Genomic DNA, 22,347 nt, shown 5'->3' on the forward strand with positions numbered 1-22,347 from the left:
AAGTAAGTTTCACCCTTTGAACAAATGTGTTGTTAATATGACTTAAAAAGCAGAAAAACTATTTGCCTATTCACCTTGGCTCATACTACAGTGGCTTGAGATTTAAGGCAGCTTACACCAAACCCTTATCCAGTGCATATGGGCAGAATTCCATATAACAGAACACTGGTAAAGTGGAGGCATCAGCAGACTTATATATACACACTTACTAAAAATGTGCCCAATTGCATAATATGCTTTATGCACAATTTTGTCTTTTAAAATAAAAAAAGTAGCTATAGCTAAAACAGAAAGGAAATTACAATCCTGCTATGAACAGAATTATTATAAACCAGAATTATTTAGAGTTAAATCAAAGACTAAAAAAATACCGACTTTCTGTTTTAAATTAAATTCCAGCTACCCATTCTTAGAAGGAGGGTAGACAATCTTTGTTTTTCATCAGCCCAGCACATAGCATAGCATGCAAATTCCCAGTCAGCACTGAATCATCCACCACAATGCATACAAATCCTAAAGCCAGCATGCAATCATCCACTCATTGCTCAGTGGGGAGCATAACATAGTTTCTAGGCAGATATCTATCTGGTCTAGTGAGCTAAAGCTAGTTCTCTTCCGAAAAGGTAAGAGCCCTGAAAAAATTCCTTTTCTCATCAAGGTAACTCTTTGTAGGTATGAGGCCAAATCAATCCCGTTTGGACAAATTATTTATTCAGTCAAAGAGAAATTCAATCCTAACTTTATCAATTTAAAAATTAATCCAGGGCAAATATGATTGAGAAGAAGGAAGGAAGTACAGACCATGTTAAATTAAGTTTGGCTAATGGGAGACAAGAGAAAGTTTAGGAAACAGTCTGGAGCAATATAATTACATCAGCATTTTTAAAGAATTCCTTATTGATTTATTGTAATTGGGAAGTTTGCTTAAAAGGAATGGCACAATATGGCCTCTGATATGTAGTTTAGTTTCCTAGTATATACTTATCTGCCTTTCCCTATTGGTTGGCAGTATAACTATCTGGTTGCAATAGGAAAATATAACTGAATGTTTTTGCAAGCCATATATGAAGTTCAGCTATTTTTGAAATACTTTGTTTGAACAATTTTTTCTTTGTTATTTTTTGAGTGGAAAATATTTACTTTTAAAAAAATGCACTGATAACTCACTGCTGAAAAAAAGTCTTTGTACTTTCCCCCAAGCCCTTCAGCTTTGGGATGATAGCATGGAGGGATTCAGGCCCCAAAAAGAGGATTTTTTCTGAGGAGGTTAAAATGAAAGTCATATTGCAACCTTAACTATAGCAAAGAAAAAATAGACTCTCACAGGCTCAATGCCACCAGTGATTGCTCTTGATGATACACAAGACTGCACATTCAGGAACCTCTCTGAACATACACTCATCTGAGCTCCAGACACTGCTAGAAACAGAAAAATAGAAATAAATAGAAATCTGACTCAATGACAGAGTATTATCTTTGATCACCCAAAGTCCCATCCCATCTCTGATGTCAGTGTACCAAAGCATAGGTTGGATTCCCTAAGCACCCTATCCAGTCTTTGCTTTAGAAATTTGCACTTCACCTTTGCTTCTTGATCCACAAACAGGGATCACCAAAAGCCATGGAGCTTTACAAATAAGTGAGGAAAAGAGATGCCTCAACCTGAGGGGCCAAAGGCACAAAGATACCACAGGGTGTATGAGTTCTGGATACCTGTAGGTGGAGGGCACCTGGTCATAAAAGGAGAAGAAGATAGATGGAACCCAACAGATATTGCTCATAGATCCATGTGGAAATCAAAATGGGCCTAGTCTAGGGTTGTCAACTCTCCCAATTTCACCGGGAGTCTCCCGGAATCGGGTTCTATCTCCCAAAGGCTACTGAAGCCAATTCAGGAGATTTTAGGCCGTTAAAAGTCTGGCAATGCAATCGGGCTAAGGCAGGATCGCGGGGAGAGAGGTGAAGGGGGTTCTACGAGCTGCCCCCACCCCGAGCACCAACTCTGCAGCTCCCATTGCCTAGGAACTGCAGCCAATGGGAGCTGCCAGGATGGTGCCTGCAGGCAGGGGCAGTGCGCGGAGCCCCCTGCCCTCACCAGGGGCCGCAGGGATGTGCTGGCCGCTTCTGGGAGTGGTGTGGGGCCGGGGCAGGCAGGGAGCCTGCCGTAGCCTCACTGCGCCGCCGACCAGGAGCTGCCCGAGGTAAGTGCTGCCTGGCCGGAGCCTGCACCCCACACACTTTCTGGCACTCCAACCCCCTGCCCCAGCCCTGAGCCCCCTCCCAGAGCCTGCACCCTAAACCCCCTCCCACACCTGAACACCCTGCCCCAGCCCGGGGCCACCTCCTGCACCCAAACTCCCTTCCAGTGTCCGCACCCCTCACCCCTTTTGCACCCCAGTGCCCTTCCCCAGCCCTGAACCCCCTCCCAGAGTCCGCACCCCTTCCTGCATCCCAACCCACTGCCCCAGGCTCAGCCCGGAGCCCCCCCGACACTCTGAACCCCTCACCCCCAGCCCAGAGCCCACATCCCAACTCCCTGCCCCAGGCTGGTGAAAGTGAGTGAGTGAGGGGGAGAGCAAGCGATGGAAGTAGGGGGGATGGAGTGAAGGGGGGGTGTCTCTGAGAAGGGGCAGAACAGGAGCGGGGCTTCTGAGAAGGGGTGGGGTAGGGAGCGGGGCAAGGGTGTTTGGGTTTGTGTGATTAGACAATTAGCAACCCTAGCCTGGACCCAGCCCTGCAGTCATTCCCAATGAAATCAATGGTAGTTTTGCCGGTATTAGGAATTCAAATTTGGGCCCTACGTGTCAGGGATTCATCTTATTGCAAAAAGAAAATCTTAAATTTCATGCAGAAGTTCTTACTACTTTTATTATTAAATTTTTTCAAATAAGTTAATATAGGTGAAAGAAAAAGATTCTGTACATTGGGAAAGAGGTATCATTTGCTAATATGTTTCCCCATCAAACTGGTTTAGCATTGTGATATATTGCATACTAGTTTACATGTTTGTTATGATGTGCAAAAAGCCTTACAAACATTATATATAATGTGCATGTATTTATATACACATATGTATATAACTGTCTGTGTGTCTATAAAAAACTGCGTGTCTCTCTCTCTATATAAACATCATATATAATTATATATACTGTGTGTTTGTGTGACATGCACACACAAACTCACACTATATATACAGAGAGAGAGAGAGTTAGATTACAATCCAAAGATTGATATTTTAACTTTAATGGTTCAGAAATGTTTCATATCCATATTGGGAAGAAAAAAGAATCCACTGTGAAGTTGTTCTCAGTAGTTGTAGTTTATTTGTAATTTTAAGCGCATTATGTTATCCTTTATAAATTTAATAGCCAAATATTTTATGAAGAATCAAAGCATTTTCAAACATATTTTTGTTCATTTTTCAAGGGAGTCTAAGGTTTCTTCTGGTGAAAAGATGAGGATTGGAGGTAGTGAAGAGGTTGCCTGGCTGCAGATATGTGAGCCCACTGAAAAGGACAAAGGGAAATACACCTTTGAAATTTTTGATGGCAAAGAATCCCATAAGCGCATGCTTGATCTATCTGGACAAGGTAGATTACTGAATATATTGTAGTTCTAAGGCATGGTGCATTTTCATAAACTGGATTAAGTGGAAGAATCACTATAAAAATGGAAAGCTATCAGCCAAATTCAGCCATGCTATAAGTGGACCCAACTTTTCTGGATACCTTAGCGTTGAGACCATTTCCACCAGGACTGTTTTTGACCCCATATGTTCAGTTTTCATTTGATATGTTGGTACTATGTAATTTTATGAGAGGTTTTAAAAGAACATTAACATAGTAATGAGTGACAACATTTATGTTTACTTGTAGATAAGAACTACGTTACATTTTATATAATGCACTGAAATATTTAATTACAGCTTTTGATGATGCATATGCAGAATTCCAGCGACTCAAGTAAGCCATACATTTTTTATTTAGATCCTGTAGGTAGTGCCTTAATTATACAGTACAATATTAATTTATTTCTTTTCTTTCCCACCGTCCCCAACTATAGGGCAGTGGCTTTTGCTGAGAAGAGTAAGTATATTTTACATATTTTAAGAGACAATCTACTTCTAAACTTGTGACTTTTTTTTTTTAATTTGGCAAACCTAATTCCAAGTTCCCATGTTTTTCATAGTTCCATGACAGCAGAATCAACACATTGCTGCAGAATTTGGCCACAGAATTTGCTGTCGTTTTTCAAAAGTTGTGTGTCTAATCCTCTTTAGTTGCAAAGAAAACCTGTCAAATGAGAACTGGGTGGGTAAACCGCTGCTATGCTGTCTTAGAGAGCCTGAAACAATAAATTTAAGAGCTGTGAATTTCCTTCATTACATTGGGAAGTTGACTCTGAAACATAATGATAGCTACCATCTGGATGCTAAAAACCTAAATTGCTCTTACTTTGTTGTGTTCCAAAAGCTTATACTGTTCCATACTCAGCTTTCAGAGTCTCTCTAACAACATCTTCAAGGCAATTGTATGCTTGGTAAAAAAAATCTGTGGCACATTGTACATTAAAAATTTGAGGGAAGCATAAAATAGTTAATATCAAAATAAATAACATCAGGAATACTGTATGGATTGTATTATTTATTTTCATATTTCATTTAATAAAAATTCCTATTTTTAAGATACTGCCTCCTAGATGCTTGAAACTGCCCAAGAATTTCCTTTTGGTCTGAAGTCACCAACTTATTGCCAATACTACATCAGGATTTATAAAAATTAACATATTTAGTGAGTAATAAATTCTTTCAGACTTTGTGATGGTTTGTTGTAGTATGATTATTATTTTTTAATTCCTAGATCGTGGTAAAGTGATAGGAGGTTTGCCCGATGTGGTGACTATAATGGAAGGCAAGGTAAGGATGACTTTTGTCATTGTCACGTTCATATGTTGGGATTTCTGTGTTAGTGGGGAGGAGTCAGCGGTTCAGAGAAGTAGAGAACCATGCAGTGTAGCCTTCTGGATGGAGAATGTATTAATTATTATGATTAGGATTATCAAAGCCGACCAGGGGATTTAATGACAAAGTTCCCACACCAGATCTGCAAGGGGCTTGGTGACCCCTACTCACGGTCAAGTGGGCCCAAGATCCTGAGCGCTTGTGGCTAGGTTCATAAAGTAGCCGACAACCGATAACCCTTACAATGTGTATAGCCTGGGCCCTTGAGGTCAGGACATGGTATAGCATTGAGAGCACAGGGAGAGGTACAATGAAGTCCCAGGAGGCTGCAGCTCTCTGTGCTGCAGCCCCCTCTTCTTCTGGAGTCCTGGTGCTGTGGGCTGGGAGGGGCAGCAGCAGGCCCGGCAGTAGTAAAGAGGGGGGCTGCTCAGGCTTTCCACAGGGACTGAAGGCACTGGTGCTGCATGGAACCTCTCCCTGCACTCTCTGGGCTGCACCCTGCCCTGGCATAGTTGTTAATAAGCAGCACGCCTGTTGCCAACATCTCTATCTCATTAACATTAAAGTCGATGGGATGGGATCAGTTCCTGGCAAAAATGCTGCTATTAACTGAACTTTGTTAATATCGAGGTTGCTATTAACTAGTATCCACTGTAGAGGAAATCAATGACCAACGAGTATTCTTCTTCTTCTTTGTGTAGTGTTCCTATGGGTGCTCCACTTCAGGTGCTCATGCACCTCTCAAGCCTGGAGCAGAGATTTTTCTGCTAGCAGTGCCCATTTGGCCCAGGCATGTGCCCCGTGCCTCCTTGTGGCAGACAAAGGTGGTATAGGGATGCGTCGACAAACCACCCTTAGTTCCTTCTCTATTGCTTGGGCTGAGATGGAACTCTAGCTTGCCCACCTTGAGCACGCCTCAGCTATTTCCTATTCTTCTTATGGTAATATTAGTTAGTATTGTTAGTTGTTAGCCTTACTAACTACAACTATTTCTATGTCTACACTAGAGAACTTACAGCAGCACACCTGTACCAATGCAGCTGCGTTGCTGTAAGATCTGTCGTGTAGCCGTTCTATGACGACGGGAGAGCTTTCCTGTTGATGTAATTAAACCACCCTCAAAGAGCTACGTCAGCAGGAGACGTTCTGCCACCAACATTGTGCTGTGCACACCACCACTTATGCCGATGTAATTTGTCGTGCTCTGACAAGGCTTCGGTACTCTCTGCTGAGGCAAGCAAAGCACCCTAGTCCAGCAGGCTCAATCCTGCTGTCGGCACCTGCCCACTCAGCACCCTCAGTACTGAACAAGCAATAGTACCAAAATCCAATGGCACCTACATGGGTATGCCTGCCATCAACAGTACTGGCAGCTTCAGCTACCGTGTCTTCAGCTACTGCATCAATACCAATTCCCTACTCAGTAATGCAAGACTTTAGATATGAGAGGGACCTGGAGCTGGAATCCAGGCTCCTCATGGATACTAAGCGTCCTTCAGTACCAAGACGTCAATCTCCAGACTGCTACCATCCCCCAGTATTGCAGGACTCTCAACCCATGTCTATGGTGGCTCGTCCACTAGACATGTTGAGGAGGATGAAGGGGACTTCCAATCAGTCACTTCAGTCCAGAGTTTCCCAACATGTCCTGTCAGGAACCCATTCTTTGACAGTCACAGGGAAGATCGCAACTATCATCAAGGGTGGTGGAACCAATTCTGCATGCCACCCCCCTCCCATGGCCATAGTGGGATCCTTGGGCTGCTTATCAACAGCAATTCTCCAGACCACCAGTACTGTTTTAAAGAGAGACTAGGGTTGTTCAGTCCTCTCCTCCCCAACCAGCCCACCCCACAGAGAAGACGTTTGAGGACCAGGAGGCCAGGGAGGATAAAAAGGACACCCCTCAAACATCCATCTCATCCTCATATCCAGAAAAAGTGGCTTTGCCTCCATCACCTTCCATGGCTGACAAATTTTCACAATTTCAAGACCTCATAAAGAGGTTAGATGACACTTTTCAAATTCCAGTCAAAGAGGTCAGGGATTCACAACACACACTGTTGGGTATCCTATAATCATCAACGCCCTCCAGGGTGGCATTACCCATCAACCAGTCACTCCTGGATCCAGCGAAGACTGCATGGTAAACACCTGCTACTATTCCACCAACATGTAAAAGGGCAGATAAAAATATTACATTCCTCCTAAGGACTTTGATTTTTTCTACTCCCAACCTCCACCTAAATCCCTAGTAGTGAATGTGGTAAATGAGTAGGGTAGGCAACACTTCTCCAGGTCTACTCCACATGACAAGCACCAAAAGATACTGGATCTATTTGGAAGGAAGTCCTATTCATCAGCAACCCTGCAGTTCAGGTGTGCAAAATATCAGGCAGTCTTGGCCAAATACAATTTCACAAACTATAATAGATTTGACAGACTTTATTGAGCACCTGCCACAGGAACATGGGTAGCAATTCCAGTCCATAATTTCAGAGGGCCATTGGCCAAGACTGCTCTTCAAGAATCCTTGGTTGCTGCAGACACTGCTTTCACATCCATCTCCATGCACAGGGCATCATGGCTCCAGCTCTTGGGGTTTCTGAGAAAAGAAGAGGGCCTCTCCTTTAATGGCCATAGGCTTTTCTCGGAGACCACAGAGGAGGTCTTGCATACACTGAAGGATTTCAGAGCCACTTTACATTCGCTGGGCATATATACACCTAAAAATAAGAACAACAAGGAGTCTGGTGGCACCTTAAAGACTAACAGATTTATTTGGGCATAAGCTTTCGTGGGTAAAAACCTCACTTCTTCAGATGCATAGAGTGAAAGTTACAGATGCAGGCATTAAAGACTGACACATGGAGAGCAGGGAGTTACTTCACAAGTGGAGAACCAGTGTATGCCAACATTTTTATGGCTGACTTAGAACAACGCTTCCTCAGCTCTCGTCCCCTAGTGCCCCTCCTCTACTTGCGCTACATTGATGACATCTTCATCATATGGACCCACGGAAAGGAGGCCCTTGAAGAATTCCACCTGGACTTCAACAATTTCCACCCCACATCAACCTCAGCCTGGACCAGTCAACACAAGAGATCCACTTCCTGGACACTACAGTGCAAATAAGTGATGGTCACATAAACACCACCCTATACTGGAAACCTACTGACCGCTATATGTACCTACATGCCTCCAGCTTCCATCCAAGACACATCACACGATCCATTGTCTACAGCCAAGCCCTAAGATACAACCGAATTTGCTCCAACCCCTCAGACAGAGACAAACACCTACAAGATCTTTATCAAGCATTCTTAAAACTACAATACCCACCTGGGGAAGTGAGGAAACAGATTGACAGAGCAAGACGGGTACCCAGAAATCACCTACTACAGGACAGGCCCAACAAGGACAATAACAGAACACCACTGGCCATCACATACAGCCACCAGCTAAAACCTCTCCAGCGCATTATCCACGATCTACAACCTATCCTGGAAAATGATCCCTCACTCTCACAGACCTTGGGAGGCAGGCCAGTCCTCGCTTACAGACAACCCCCCAACCTGAAGCAAATACTCACCAGCAACTACACACCACACCACAGAAACACCAACCCAGGAACCAATCCCTGTAGCAAACCTCATTGCCTATTCTGTCCCCATATCTACTCTGGCGACACCATCAGAGGACCCAACCACATCAGCCCACCATCAAGGGCTCATTCACCTGCACATCTACTAATGTTATATATGCCATCATGTGCCAGCAATGCCCCTCTGCCATGTACATTGGCCAAACCGGACAGTCCCTCCGCAAAAGAATAAATGGACACAAATCGGACATCAGGAATGTTAACATACAAAAGCCAGTAAGTGAACACTTCAATCTCCCTGGTCATTCTATTACAGATTTAAAAGTCACTATCATTGAACAAAAAAACTTCAGAAACAGACTTCAAAGAGAAACAGCAGAACTAAAATTTATTTGCAAATTTAACACCATTAATCTGGGCTTGAATAGGGACTGGGAGTGGCTGGCTCATTACAGAAGCAGCTTTTCCTCTCCTGGAATTGACACCTCCTCATCTATTATTGGGAGTGGACTACATCCACCCTGATTGAATTGGCCCTGTCAACACTGGTTCTCCACTTGCGAAGTAACTCCCTGCTCTCCCTGTGTCAGTATATAATGCCTGCATCTGTAACTTTCACTCTATGCATCTGAAGAAGTGAGGTTTTTACCCACGAAAGCTTATGCCCAAATAAATCTGTTAGTCTTTAAGGTGCCACCAGACTCCTTGTTGTTTTTGTAGATACAGACTAACACGGCTACCCCCTGATACTAAAAATAAGAGATAGTTTAGTAGATCACAAAGTGCCTAGAGATTGTGTCCTGCTAAATCCTCTGGATTCTGAGCCCCTAGGCAAAGACAAGTTTCAGAGGAAGAGGGCCGCTCGCCCACCCTCCACAATCACCCAACCATCTTCTAAGTAGCAATTTTGATGGGCTGGTCTGGGTTCGAATCCTCCCACAGCTCTGGTTTTACTGCTGCACCCATTTGCCCACCACCCTCCATTTGGAGACCATCTTTCTCATTTCCAACATGCCTGGAGGTTGATTACTACAGACAAGTGGGTCATAGTGGTTATAACATCAGGCTATACCATCCATTTTACATCACTCCTACCCTTCCACTCCCCTTCCCTGTCCTCCTTCAGGGACCCTTCTCACGAGCTTGTATGAAGACAGGAGGTGAATTCTCTCCTCAGGATAGAAGCAATAGAGCTGGTCCCTTCCCCTCACAGGGGCAAAGGGTTTTACTGGAAGTATTTCCTTGCACCAAAGAAGAACGTAGTGTGGAGACAAACCTTAGATTTAAGACTTCTAAACAAGTTCGTAAAGTCTCAGAAGTTCAGGACGGTGACTCTGGCACCTATAATTTCTTCACTGAAAAAGGGGCATTGATTTTTGGTCCTCAGCCTACAAGATGCCTTCTTCCATGTAACATACACCCCTTTGCACAGGAAATATCTACGATGCACTATAGGTCAGGATCATTTCATAAGAACATAATTAAATGAATTCTTTGCATCCGTCTTCATGGCTGAGGATGTGAAGGATATTCCCAAACTTGAGCCATTATTTTTAGGTGACAAATCTGTGGTGTCATTAGAGGAGGTTTTGGAATAAACTGATAAACTAAACTGTAAGAACTCACCAGGACCAGATGGTATTCATCCAAGAGTTCTGAAGGAACTGAAATGTGAAATTGCAGAACTACTAACTGTGGTATGTTTCAGAGTGGTAGCAGTGTTAGTCTGTATCAGCAAAAACAACGAGGCATCCTTGTGGCACCTTAGAGACTAACAAATTTATTTGGGCATAAGCTTTTGTGGGCTAAAACCCACTTCATCAGATGCATGGAGTGGAAAATACAGTACGTAACCTACCATTTAAATCAGCTTCTGTACCAGATGACTGGAGAATAGCTAATGTGACACCAATTTTTTAAAAAGGCTCCAGAGGTGATCCCAGCAATTGCAGGCCGGTAAGCCTAACTTAAGTACCAGGCAAACTGGTTGAAACTATAGTAAAGAATAGAATTATCAGAAACATAGATGAACACAATTTGTTGGGGAAGCGTCAACATGGTTTTTGTAAAGAGAAATCATGCCTCACCAATCTGCTATAATTCTTTAAAGCATGTGGGCAAGGGTGATCCAGTAATATAATGTACTTAGATTTTCAAAAAGCATTTGACAAGGTCCCTCCTCAAAGGCTCTTAAGCAAAGCAAGCTGTCATGGGATAAGAGGGAAGGTCCTTTCATGGATCAGTAACTGGTTAAAAGATAGTAAACAAAGGGTAGGAATAAATGGTCAGTTTTCAGAATGGAGAGAGGTAAATAGTGGTCTTTCACAGGGGTCTGTACTGGACCAGTACTGTTCAACATATTCAGAAATGATCTGGAAAAAGGGGTAAACAGTGAGATGGCAAAATCTGCAGATGATACAAAACTACTCAAGATAGTTAAGTCCAAAGCAGACTGCAGAGTTACAAAGGGATCTCACAAAACTGGGTGACTGAGCAACAAAATGGCAATTCAATGTTGATAAATGCAAAGTAATGTATGTTGGAAAACATAATCCCAACTATACATATAAAATGATGGGGACTAAATTAGCTGTTGCCACTCAAGAAAGAGATCTTGGAGTCATTCTGGATAGTTCTCTGAAAACAGTGACAGTCAAAAGAGCTAACAGAATGTTGGGAATCATTAGGAAAGGGCTAGACAATAAGACAGAAAATATCATATTGCTTCTCTATAAATCCATAGTATGCCCACATCTTGAATAGTGCATGCAGATGTGGTCGCCCCATCTCAAAAAAGATATATATTGGAAAAGGTTCAGAAAAGAGCAACAAAAATGATTAGGGGTATGGAACAGCTTCCATACGAGGAGGGGATCACTTGATGATTACGTGCTCTGTTCATTCATTCATTCCCTCTGAAGTACCTGGCATTGGCCACTGTTGGAAGACGGGATACTGGGCTAGATGGACCATTGACATGACTCAGTATGGCCATTCTTATGTTCTTATGTTGGAGCTCTGGGCTGTCAGGAAGGCCTGCCTCCATTTCCTACCTCTCATCGGGGCAAATAAATCAGGGTTGTGATGGACAATGTGTCCTGCATGTTTTATATCAACAAGCAGGGAGGAGCAAGAGTCCCCTCTGTGCACCAAAGCCATGAAGCTATGGAACCCGGTGCATATCTCATCAGATCCAAATTTTGGTCTACCTGCCAGGTGTTCAGAACAGCCAATGTTCTCAGCAGACACTTCTCTTAGGACTATGAATGGGTGCTAGACCCTCAAGTCCTCCACAGCACATTCCAAAGATGGGGTCTGCTGAAGTGGATCACTTCACCATCTTCAGAAACAAGAAGTGCCATTTCTTCTGCTCAAGAGGGGTCTGGACCTCCACTCTTTGAGGGATGCCTTTCTTCTTTCCTGGAAGAAGGGTCCGCTCTGTGCATTTTCTCCAACTCTGCTGATACCAAGGTCTTCTCTACACTAATGCTTTAAGTCGATCTAAGTGATGCTAGTAAAGTTACGTAAATTACATAACTTAAGTTGACGTAACTTATAGTGACTTAAAGTGTGTCTACATCCTGCTATGTCTATGGGAGACACTCTCCTGTTGACATAGCTTCCGCCTCTCATTGAGATGGAGTACTGAAGTCGACGGGAGAGCACTCTCCCATCAACTTAGTGCATCTTCATCAGATCCGCTAAATTGACGCTGCTGCATTGATGGCAGTGGCGCTGACTTAGTGTGGTAGTGAAGACAAGCTCTCAGTGTGATGAACAAAATTAGATGGCATGGTTCCTTGATGATTCACGGGGCTAGAATCCTTCTGATCTGATGAAGTGCAACAGGTGTTACTGAATGGTAGTAAGAAATCAACCTGTACTGCTTATCTGCAGAAATGGAAGAGAATCTCCCATTGGTGCTGTCATTGCTACTTCCCGCCTGGATCTGTGCCTCTTTCAGTCATCCTGGATTATCTCCTGGATCTAAAGATATCAGGGTTATCAATTAGCTCAGTTAAGGTCCATTTGGCTGCAATATCAGCCTTTCATCTGACTATAGAAGAGTTTTCCATATTTGCTCATCCTGTATCATCTAGATTTATTAAGGATTTAGGATATCTCTACCTCCAGCCTAGAGACCCCATTCTGACTTGGGACCTCAACCAAGTACTCAATTACATTTATTAAACATCCATTTGGACCTATGGCAACCTGTTCTTTACTCCCTTTATCTATGAAGACGGCCTTTCTAGTAGCCATCATGTCATTGCATAGAGTTGGGAAGATTGGTGCCTTGATGGCAGATTCCCCCCTTGATGGTAGTCTTTAAGGATAAGGTTTCTTTACACTCACGTCCTAAATTCTTACCTAAGTTTCTCTTGGAGTTCCACCTTAACCCATCTATTCATATACCAGTGTTTCTCCTGAAGCCACATAACTCTCTCGGGAGTCTTGTTTTCAGACCCTGGATATTAGAAGGGCAGCACTGGCCTTCTTCTTGGATAGGTCATCCAGGCTGTTCATCTCCTTCATGGATAGATCCAAAGGATCCACAATTTCTGCTCAGAGACTATTGAGATGGATATCTGGATGTATTGCTACTTGTTATAAGACCGCAGGAGTTCATCCTCCTGAAAAGGTGATAGCACATTCTATCAAGTCACATGCAGCATCCATAGTATTGCTTAAGAATGTACCTGTATCTGAGATATGTAGGCCGCTATGTGGGCTTCAGTACATTCAGTTTCAAAGCACTATGCTTTTATCCATGCCATCAGATCCTATTCAGCGGCAGGTACTGCAGTTGTATCTTCAGTTCTGGACTTAGTTCCAAAGCTCCCTTCTCCCTCTGGGGAAACTGCTCAGATGTCGCTTGAAGTGGAGCACCCATAGGGACACTACTCAAAGAAGAAGAGGTTACTTACCTCATTCAGTAACTGCAGTTCATTGAGATGTGTGTCCCTAAGGGTGCTCCACCACCCACCCTTCCTTCCCCTCTGTTTCTGACTGTTCTCTGTGGAGATGGTCAAGTGGAGAAGGAACTGAGGGCGGTTCACCTGTGCATCCCTATATAGCCTCAGTGTCAGGCATGAGGAGGCACAGGCTGCATGCATGGGCTAAATGGGCACTGCTAGCAGAAAAATCTCCCATCAAGGGCTTGAGAGGCAAATGTGCACCTGAAGTGGATCATCCATAAGGACGCACATCTCGAACTGTAGTTACTATACAGGGTGAGTAACCTCTTATATGATTTTGTGTGTGTATGTATGAAAAACAGAACTGCCCCCAAGTTTCCCAACAGGCCTTACTTGCTTGGTGTAATAGAAACTTAAGGGCTGTTGTCCACGGTGGGAAGTCAATAGCTCTCTCCTTTGAATGGAATGGATCTCTGATGGTCTCCAGCCCTGTCCATCCTCCAGCTCTGGGTGCAGAAGAGGCCTGCCAGGCTCATCTGGCAGTCAGTCCTCACAGAAGCAGGGGAGTGTTGGGGTTCCGTCTCATCATCATGAAATTGGGGGCTCTAGATCAGTCTCAAGCACCAGCGCATAATTTGTAAAGAAAGAGGTGGCAGGGCTCAAAATAGCATCCTCCACACAACGTGACCTTGCATGCACCGTACGTGCAAGGTCACATCTTCTGCCACTGAGTGAAGAGGGGCCAGAGCTGAGCCCCAGCAAGCCCCTGTAGAAAATACGGTCTGTCAAGTCCTCTGGCTGTGAGAGACAAAATGGCATCTTCTTTTCTGCAGAAAGAGTAACTCCTGGGCTACTTCCCCTCCCGTAGCTGTAATCCAACTCCCTGCAGCCAGCACTTTCTCTAAAGAAACACTGTCCCTATCTGGGCTTAGCTCACAAGTCAGGGCAGTCCAAGCCATCTGTAGCTATCTGGGGCCTATCCATTGGGCTCCTGGCTCAGCTCCGAGAGAAATGTGTTTTGTGTATCTGAAGCACAATTGGGGCAAACAGTCACATGGTAAGTCTACTCTTTGAGCTAGGGGTGTAATTCCCAGCTCAAGGAGACATGCCTGCATTAGCTTGCTAAAAATAGAGTGTAACCATGGCAGCAGGAGCAGTAACTACCCTCAGTACGATCCAATGCAAGACACTCAATCGGTAGGTCCCAGTCCATTTGGGGCATTATAAGTCAAAACAAACATCTTAGGGTCAACAATTCAGTAATTGAAACAACTTAGTGCAGCCGTACCCTAGTACATGTTCGATTTCCAATGTGCACACATGCAAGTTGCAGTTTGCTTGCACAAAATCATGCCTTGAAAAGTCTGGCCCTAAATTAAGGATATGTTATATGATGAGTTTAAAGAAACAAAAGGCTTCTGTGGGAGGCCTGATGCTATGAGGAAGCTAGAAGATCAAACCCTGAATCAGTGAAGAAGTCATCTCTGCTGTCTGAAATCAGAGAGAAATGTAATGGATCATGGAGAAGTAAAACTTTAAATTCACAGATTTTATTAACAATTTTTAAAAGAAACCAAAAATGTACAAAGTGAAAGTGCAATCAAGTTATAAAAAGCAGTTACAACAGAAGGGTGGAACATGATCCTAATATGAGGATATATACACATAAATATGTGCATACAGGATAACTGACACTTCTAAAGGGACAATAGGGAATCATAGAATCATAGAAATGTAGGGCTGGAAGGGACCTTGAGAAGTCATTTAGTATAACCCTCTGTGCTGAGGCAGGACCAAGTAAACCTAGCCCATCCCTGACAGGTGTTTGTACAACTTGTTTTTAAAAACCTCCAAAGACAGGTGTCAGGTTAGTCACACAGAAACAGAGGCATGATGGATGCTAGAAACAACAGCTTTATTGTAAAAAGAATGTATACTGTCTCTAGCTCTCGATAAAGTTGTCCTGCAGTATTCTTCACATACCACCACCTAGTGACTAAACATAATGCAGTTAAAACTTTCCATCACCTCTTTTCTTTTCTGCATTTTAACAATTTTTAAAACTATACAATTGTTTTTTACATCTCAACACATGTCCATCTGTTAATCATCCCTAAATCATACTGTTTTTTCAACTCTATGGCCAGAACAGATAACAACTTAGTGAGTAGGCTGTCTTTTTATTTGCAAGGGCTCTCTCAGGCAGGTTTGGAGTAGGTGAATCTTCTCCTGGTTCTTCACCTGCAGTTTGTAGAGTTTGTTCAGTTGATTGTTCATTCTCTGGAAAAAACTGAAGATGTTGATGATTCCTTTTGAACTCTCCACCGTCTGTCTCAATAGTGTATAATCAGGGTGATGAAGTCTTTTTTCTTTACAACAGCAGGAGTTCTCCATCCTTTACTTCCATCCAGTTTTGACACAAACATGGTTACCAGGTTCCAGATCAGGCAATTATCTGAGTGATATAGGCTATAGAAGTGTTCATAAGATCTTTTTGCTTTTTGATCCGATTTGGCTACTCTTCTTAGGTCTGGCCACTTTGGGGCTGGATTTTTCCCCCAGGGTTAGAACAGTAGTCCTGAGTTGCCTTCCCATTAGAGGTTGGGCTGGGGTATAGTGTTGATCTGTAGCTCAGAAGAACAAGGAATGGATCTTCCTGGTTCAATATTTTCTTGGCTGTCTGAACAGCCCTATCAGCCCCACCATTTGCTTGTGGGTAATGTGAGCTGCTAGGGATGTGTTCAAAATCATATTTTGTGTGGAATGACTTAAATTTAGCTGTGGTGAATTGTGATCCATTGTCCATCAATAGTTGTTCTGGAATAGCACAATGGATGAACGTACTCTTTAATTTCTTGATAACACTGTTACATGTTGCATCTTTCAGATATATTGTTTCAATATATCTAGAAAAATAATCCACTACAACTTGGTAATGGTGTCCTCTGAATTTGTATAAATCTTCTGCTAGCCTCTTCCAGGGTCTGTCTGGTAGAAGTATTATTAGAGGTGCTTTGCGTTGTGTTGGTCTGTTAGTTCTGCAATGTTTGCATGAAAATACTTTATTCTTCACATCCTTGCTGATTTCAGGCCACTACACTGACTGATTGGCCCATTCACAGCATTTAGTTAGTCTTTGATGTCCTTCATGGATGTGATTTAGAATTTCTCCTCTCAAAGATGGCAATGTGATCACCTTTAATCATTAGTCCATTGGACTCACTTAATTGTCTTCATACAACAAAATAGTCTTGTGCCATGGTCATAGTGTTCTTTAGATACTTAAGCCATCCTGTCTGAATATAACTAAAAACTTATTTGAATTTGCTTATATGCCCAGGTTGCTTTTTGTAGCAGGTATAGTCACCCACCTCACACTGGGCTGTAAGCTTCCAATTAACAGTCTTTCCACAAATATCCAGTTTCACCCTCCATGCTGGCTATGTGTCATTACACGTGCTTAAACCCAGAAAAAAAGGCTCTTGATTCTTGGTGGTCACTTCCCATACTGCCTTTGTGAGGCAGAGAGCTGCAAAATGTCCAATTTTTGTGCATTTACGGCATTTGGCTCCTTTATCTGAGCAATCACCTCTTAGACTGTGATCTTTCCCACATCTTGTGCATCTAATCTGAAAAGTGTTATGTTTTACCTCAGGTTTACCCCGCATTGCCTTTGAGGATTACTGCAATTGCTTTTTGCAGCTGTGCTCTATGTCCTGTTGTGATTCTGTTTGCAAGTCACTTCCTCTAGGTTTCTTTCTGGCCGTCACTGGTCTCTGTTTTGATTTTTAATGATCTCAGATTGTCTTGCCATTTCTATTGCTGTGTGAAGGGTTAAATCTCTCTTCCTTTGCAGTTTATCTGCAGTCCCTTGTCTAAAATGCCAATCAGTATTCTGCTCTTCCTTTTTGTCTTCAAAACCACAGTTTTCTGCCCTGTCAGGCAAGTCTCTTATGAAAGATTCCACAGATTCCCCAGGAATTTGGACATGCTGGTAGAAAAACGCTTAGTTATAAACCACATTATGCTGAGGTATAAATTACTCATCAAACGTAGCCAGCACCACAGTGTAACTGTTCTCGTGGTTTTCCTCTCCAAAGGCAAAGGACTTAAAGATATATTCAGCTTCCCTGCCAATGGCATAGACTAGGGAAGTAACCTGCATCTTCCTGCAATTATTTGTGATGCAAACCATGGAAACTGCTCTTTCCAAACAGGCCACTCTGATGGCCTGTCGAAGCTGAAGCTCTTTGGGGTGTGAAACTTTGGCATTTTGATGAAATTCTGCAGTTTTTATTGTTTTTCTTCTGACACCATGTCAGGTTAATCACACAGACACAAAGGCAAAATGGATGCTAGCAACCACAACAACTTTATTGTAAAAAGAATGGAGACTGTCTCCAGCACTCAGTAAAGGTATGCTGCAGTATGCTTCATACAGCCAGTGACAAAATATTATACTGCAACCTCCCTTGGTAACCTATGCCAGTACTTAACTATTCTTATAGTTAGAAAATTTCTTCTAATATCTAACCTTAATCTCCCTTGCTGCAGATTAAGATGATTACTTCTTGTCCTGCCTTCAATGGACATGGATCATCATGGATCATCATCCTTTTTATAACAGCCCTTACTGTATTCGAACACTGTTATCATATGAATGGTTTTAAAGGTGACCACTGTAGTTCAGTAAACCAGAGCAGCCCCAAATACACAAGAGTGACTATTTGGGATATTTATATGCACCCTAGGTATCAGCACTCTGACTGATTCTCAATATTGACATATTAAACAAATCTTCAATATTGATGGGTGTTGAGGTCAAAGTGGTGACATTTAGACATTATGTTCTCTCTCAAGTGCTGCAGTTTACTTAATTATTGCTTAAGAAAATAGTCACTTTTAAAAACTGCTCTTTTATTTTGATAAAGTATAAGGCCTAATCCTGCAAATACTTACTCAGATATCCATAAGAATAGTTCCATCGATATCAAAGTTACTCACATGCATTAATGTTTACAGGATTTGGCCCATAGTTGGGGAGTCCTCTGACATGGGAAGGATGTGGTACCCCAACCATTGTTTTTGAAATGTACAGCGGTTCTGAGCACATTTAGTAAGCCACTCCTACATTGTGAATTGTTTTAATAAATCCTATGGTCTTGAATAATTTAATTGGAGTTCAAGAAAACAATTGTGCACACACGCGCCCCCCCCCCCCACACACAATTACCTTTCTGGGTCTTGAGTGTGTGTAATTGGGAATCTGAAGTCAGGGTGGAGGAGCAAGAAGTATATCTGTGGAAGAGGCTGGTTTTTTTTAGTAAATTGGTGGATGTCTGAAGCAGTTCAGTGGCCTGAAATGTTAGAAATAACTTCATTGGAGTGCGATTTGTGGGCAGAATGAAAGGGAGACAGTCAAAGGTGCATTATATTTGAAATGAACCACATGACGATACAATGTCTCATATAGGTCTTCCATTTATTGTACTGATCTCATCACCAGATATATAGTGTATAGACAGACAGACATATATATTATATAAACATATTGGACATAAATTTCTCTGTCTTATACTTGTAAACTATACTGTATATAAAGACATATTTAGTGTTATTATTTAACCATTAGACAGAGCCTAGATGACTGGAGAGTCTATAATATTAGTTGCTTTCACAGTGAATTTAAACATCTCCAGTAATGTTCTTGGGAGGCCTGCAGCTGAAGTAGTTTGCTCAGCTCTTCCAATGGTGCGTATGTAGAAACTTCAAAGGATGTTTTTAAATGTATCATTGTCTGAACATCATGTTAGACTAATGGCTTGTCAGGAGTCTGCTGCAGGCAAGACTGCAATGACAGTGCAAATTACCATCTTCAGACAATGTTACCCTCAGGCTATTATTGAATCACAATCACTGGTAAGATGGTGGAAAGGTTGTGTCAAAAACAAGGAAAGTTAGAAATATACTTTATGTATCTGTATTTTCAGTCTTCACTAGTCTAAATGTATGTATATTAGCCACAGCTTGATTAGTGAAGCTAAAGTTAAATCTCAAAATGAACCCTTAAACAAGTGTGATCCTTATATATGTTGTGGATTCCTCCTCTCCCTCTCCCCAGAAGACCCATAGAATCATAAAAATTTAGGGCTGTAAAGCACTTTGAAAAGGCATCTAGCCCAGTCCCCTGCACTGAGGCAGGACCAAGGATACCTAGGCCATCCCTGACAGGTGTTTGTCTAACCTGTTCTTAAAAAATTCCAATGACTGGGATTCCACAACATTCTTGGAAGCCTATTCCAGCACTTAACACTATCCTTATGTTTAGAAAGCTTTTCCTACTATCTAACCTAAATCTCCTTTGCTGCAGATTAAGCTGATTACTTTTTGTCCTACTTTCAGTGGACATGGAGAATAATTGATTACCATCCTCTTTATAACAACCCTTAACATATTTGAAAACTGTTATCCAATCTCCCCCCTCAATCTTCTTTTCTCAAGATGAAACATGGCCAATTATTTTAACCTTTCCTCAGAAGTCAGGTTTTCTAAACCTTTTATTATATTTGTTGCTCTCCTCCATACTCTCTCCAATTTGTCCATATCTTTCTTAAAGTGTGGTGCCAAGAACTGGACATAGTACTGCAAGTGAGGCCTCACCAGTGATGAGTAGTGGGACAATCACCTTCCTCGTCTCACGTACAATTCTCCAGTTAATACAATCCAGAATTACTTTAGCCTTTTTAGCAACTTCACCACATTGTTGAACCAATGGAACAGAGTGCCTAGTGAGGTTGTGGAAGCTCCTTCACTGGAGGTTTTCAAAAGGAGGCTGAAGAGCCATCTGTCTCGGATAGTTTAGACACAACAAATCCTGCATCTTGGCAGCGGATTAGACTAGATGATCCTTGCTGTCCCTCCCAATTTGTTCCAGTATCTTTCCAGATATTGAAGTTAGGCCGTCTAGTCTATAATTCCCCAGATCATCTTTCCCCCATCCTCTTTTAAAGATAGGTACTATATTTGTCCTTCTCCAGTGATCTGGGACCTCAGCCATCCTCTGTGAGTTCTCAAAGATAATCACTAACGGTTCTAAGATTGTTTCAGCTAGTTCCTTAAGCACACTAGGGTGGATTTCATCAGGCCCTGCTGACTTGAATATGTCTAATGCAGGGGTCGGCAACCTTTGGCACGTGGCCCATTAAGTAATCCGCTGGCGGGCCGTGAGACATTTTGTTTACATTGACTGTCTGCAGGCACAGCTCCCAGTGGCTGCGGTTCACCGTTCCCGGCCAACGGGAGCTGCAGGAAGTGGTGCGGGCTGCAGGGACGTGCTGGCTGTCACTTCCTGCAGCTCCCATTGGCTGGGAATGGTGAACCGCGGCCACTGGGAGCTGCGGGGGGCCATGCTTGCGGACGGTCAATGTAAACAAAATGTCTCACGGCCCGCCAGTGGATTACCCTGAAGGGCCATGTGCTGAAGGTTGCCGACCCCTGGTCTAATGTATCTAAATATTTTGGCTTGCAGTCTTTCCCCTTTGTTGCTAATATTAATTGTGTTAAATATCTGGTCACAATTTACCTTTTTAGTGAAAACTGATGCAAAATAGGCATTAAACTCCTCAGCCTTCTTGATGTCCATTATTGGCTTTGCTGCCATGCTGAGTAGAAGACCTACGCTTTCCTTTGTCTTTCTCTTGCTCCTAATGTATAATAAGGAGCATGTGGTAACAACCAGCATGCTCAAATAAACCTTCTATTTGACTGATGCCTAAAATGACTTTTCTTTTCCTTAGACTTTGAATCTGAGCTGTTCTGTATTTGGAAATCCTGATCCTGAAGTGGTGTGGCTTTGGAATGACAAGAAATTTGAACTTAATGAACATTATTTAGTTTCAATGGAGCATGGAAACGTTGCCAGCTTTACAATCAAGGGAGTGTCCTCAGAGGACTCAGGCAAATATAGCATCAATGTCAAGAACAAGTATGGTGGGGAAACAGTGGATGTCACTGTAAGTGTGTACAAACATGGTGAAGAGATGCCTGAAATTAAACCTGCCCAGGTTGCTAAACCACGGATAATACCACCACCATCACAAGCCACAGCACCTCCAGAAAAAGCAAAAACAACCTCCACAGCTGAGAAATCCAGTAGGAAATAACGTTTGAAAGCCAAGCATGTTTGACGGACAAAACCATATAGATGAGCTGTAGTTGAAGTGTTGCTGCAAATAGATAACTGGCAGTGTCCAAGGAGATGAGCTTTTAAAGGCATGCATTAGAGAGACAGTTGTGCAACAGTATTGTACATTTGTGTAGTTATATCTTTATGAAAAAATGCAATATGGCACGACTTACAAATAGCAACAGGCCCAATACCTGCCATTGGATTTAATTATCAATGGCAGTTTCTATAAAGTTACAGTGATATAAAAGAATCACTTCCCCAACAACAGAAGTAGCATGCTGTAGTTAAATATGCATTCAGAGCTGCACCTACTCATTACTCACATGTGGAGTCTTTTTGACTTTGAAGGTACTCCTCATCTGAGTAAGGCAAACGGAGATGGCCACTGTAGTCTGTATTTAGTAGCATTGTTATTCTGTACTGAAAACTGATCTTTGGTAGTGTTCTACAGATGATCACAGTGGACTTGTTAAAGCATAAGTTACATGGTTGTATTTTGTTTTTTCTTGCTTTGTGCTGATAAAACTTAAAAAGTCACCTTGTGCATCTCACTGCACCAAATCACACCTAACTAATTTGGTTTACTCTCTTTCATTGTTTAATTATGGCTTATTGCATAATTTCACAGCTGGCAGCATGCAGACAATGGATTTTCAATAAAGAAAATAAATTATGG

General features: G+C 42.4%; 1 protein-coding gene across 1 annotated transcript in view; it reads left to right on the forward strand.

The window, feature by feature from the left end:
- The window catches only part of MYOM2 (myomesin 2), a 112,451-nt gene extending 90,806 nt beyond the window's left edge, over nucleotides 1-21,645 (forward strand). Inside the window, exons 34-38 of the mRNA XM_065400738.1 lie at nucleotides 3,427-3,590; nucleotides 3,926-3,962; nucleotides 4,063-4,085; nucleotides 4,860-4,915; nucleotides 21,280-21,645. Of these exons, the coding sequence (XP_065256810.1) occupies nucleotides 3,427-3,590; nucleotides 3,926-3,962; nucleotides 4,063-4,085; nucleotides 4,860-4,915; nucleotides 21,280-21,645 (646 nt within the window). The remainder of the gene's footprint in view (nucleotides 1-3,426; nucleotides 3,591-3,925; nucleotides 3,963-4,062; nucleotides 4,086-4,859; nucleotides 4,916-21,279) is intronic.
- Nucleotides 21,646-22,347: the final 702 nt, after the last annotated feature.

Source organism: Emys orbicularis, chromosome 3 (genome assembly GCF_028017835.1).
Source record: "Emys orbicularis isolate rEmyOrb1 chromosome 3, rEmyOrb1.hap1, whole genome shotgun sequence".
Lineage (NCBI taxonomy): Eukaryota > Metazoa > Chordata > Testudines > Emydidae > Emys > Emys orbicularis.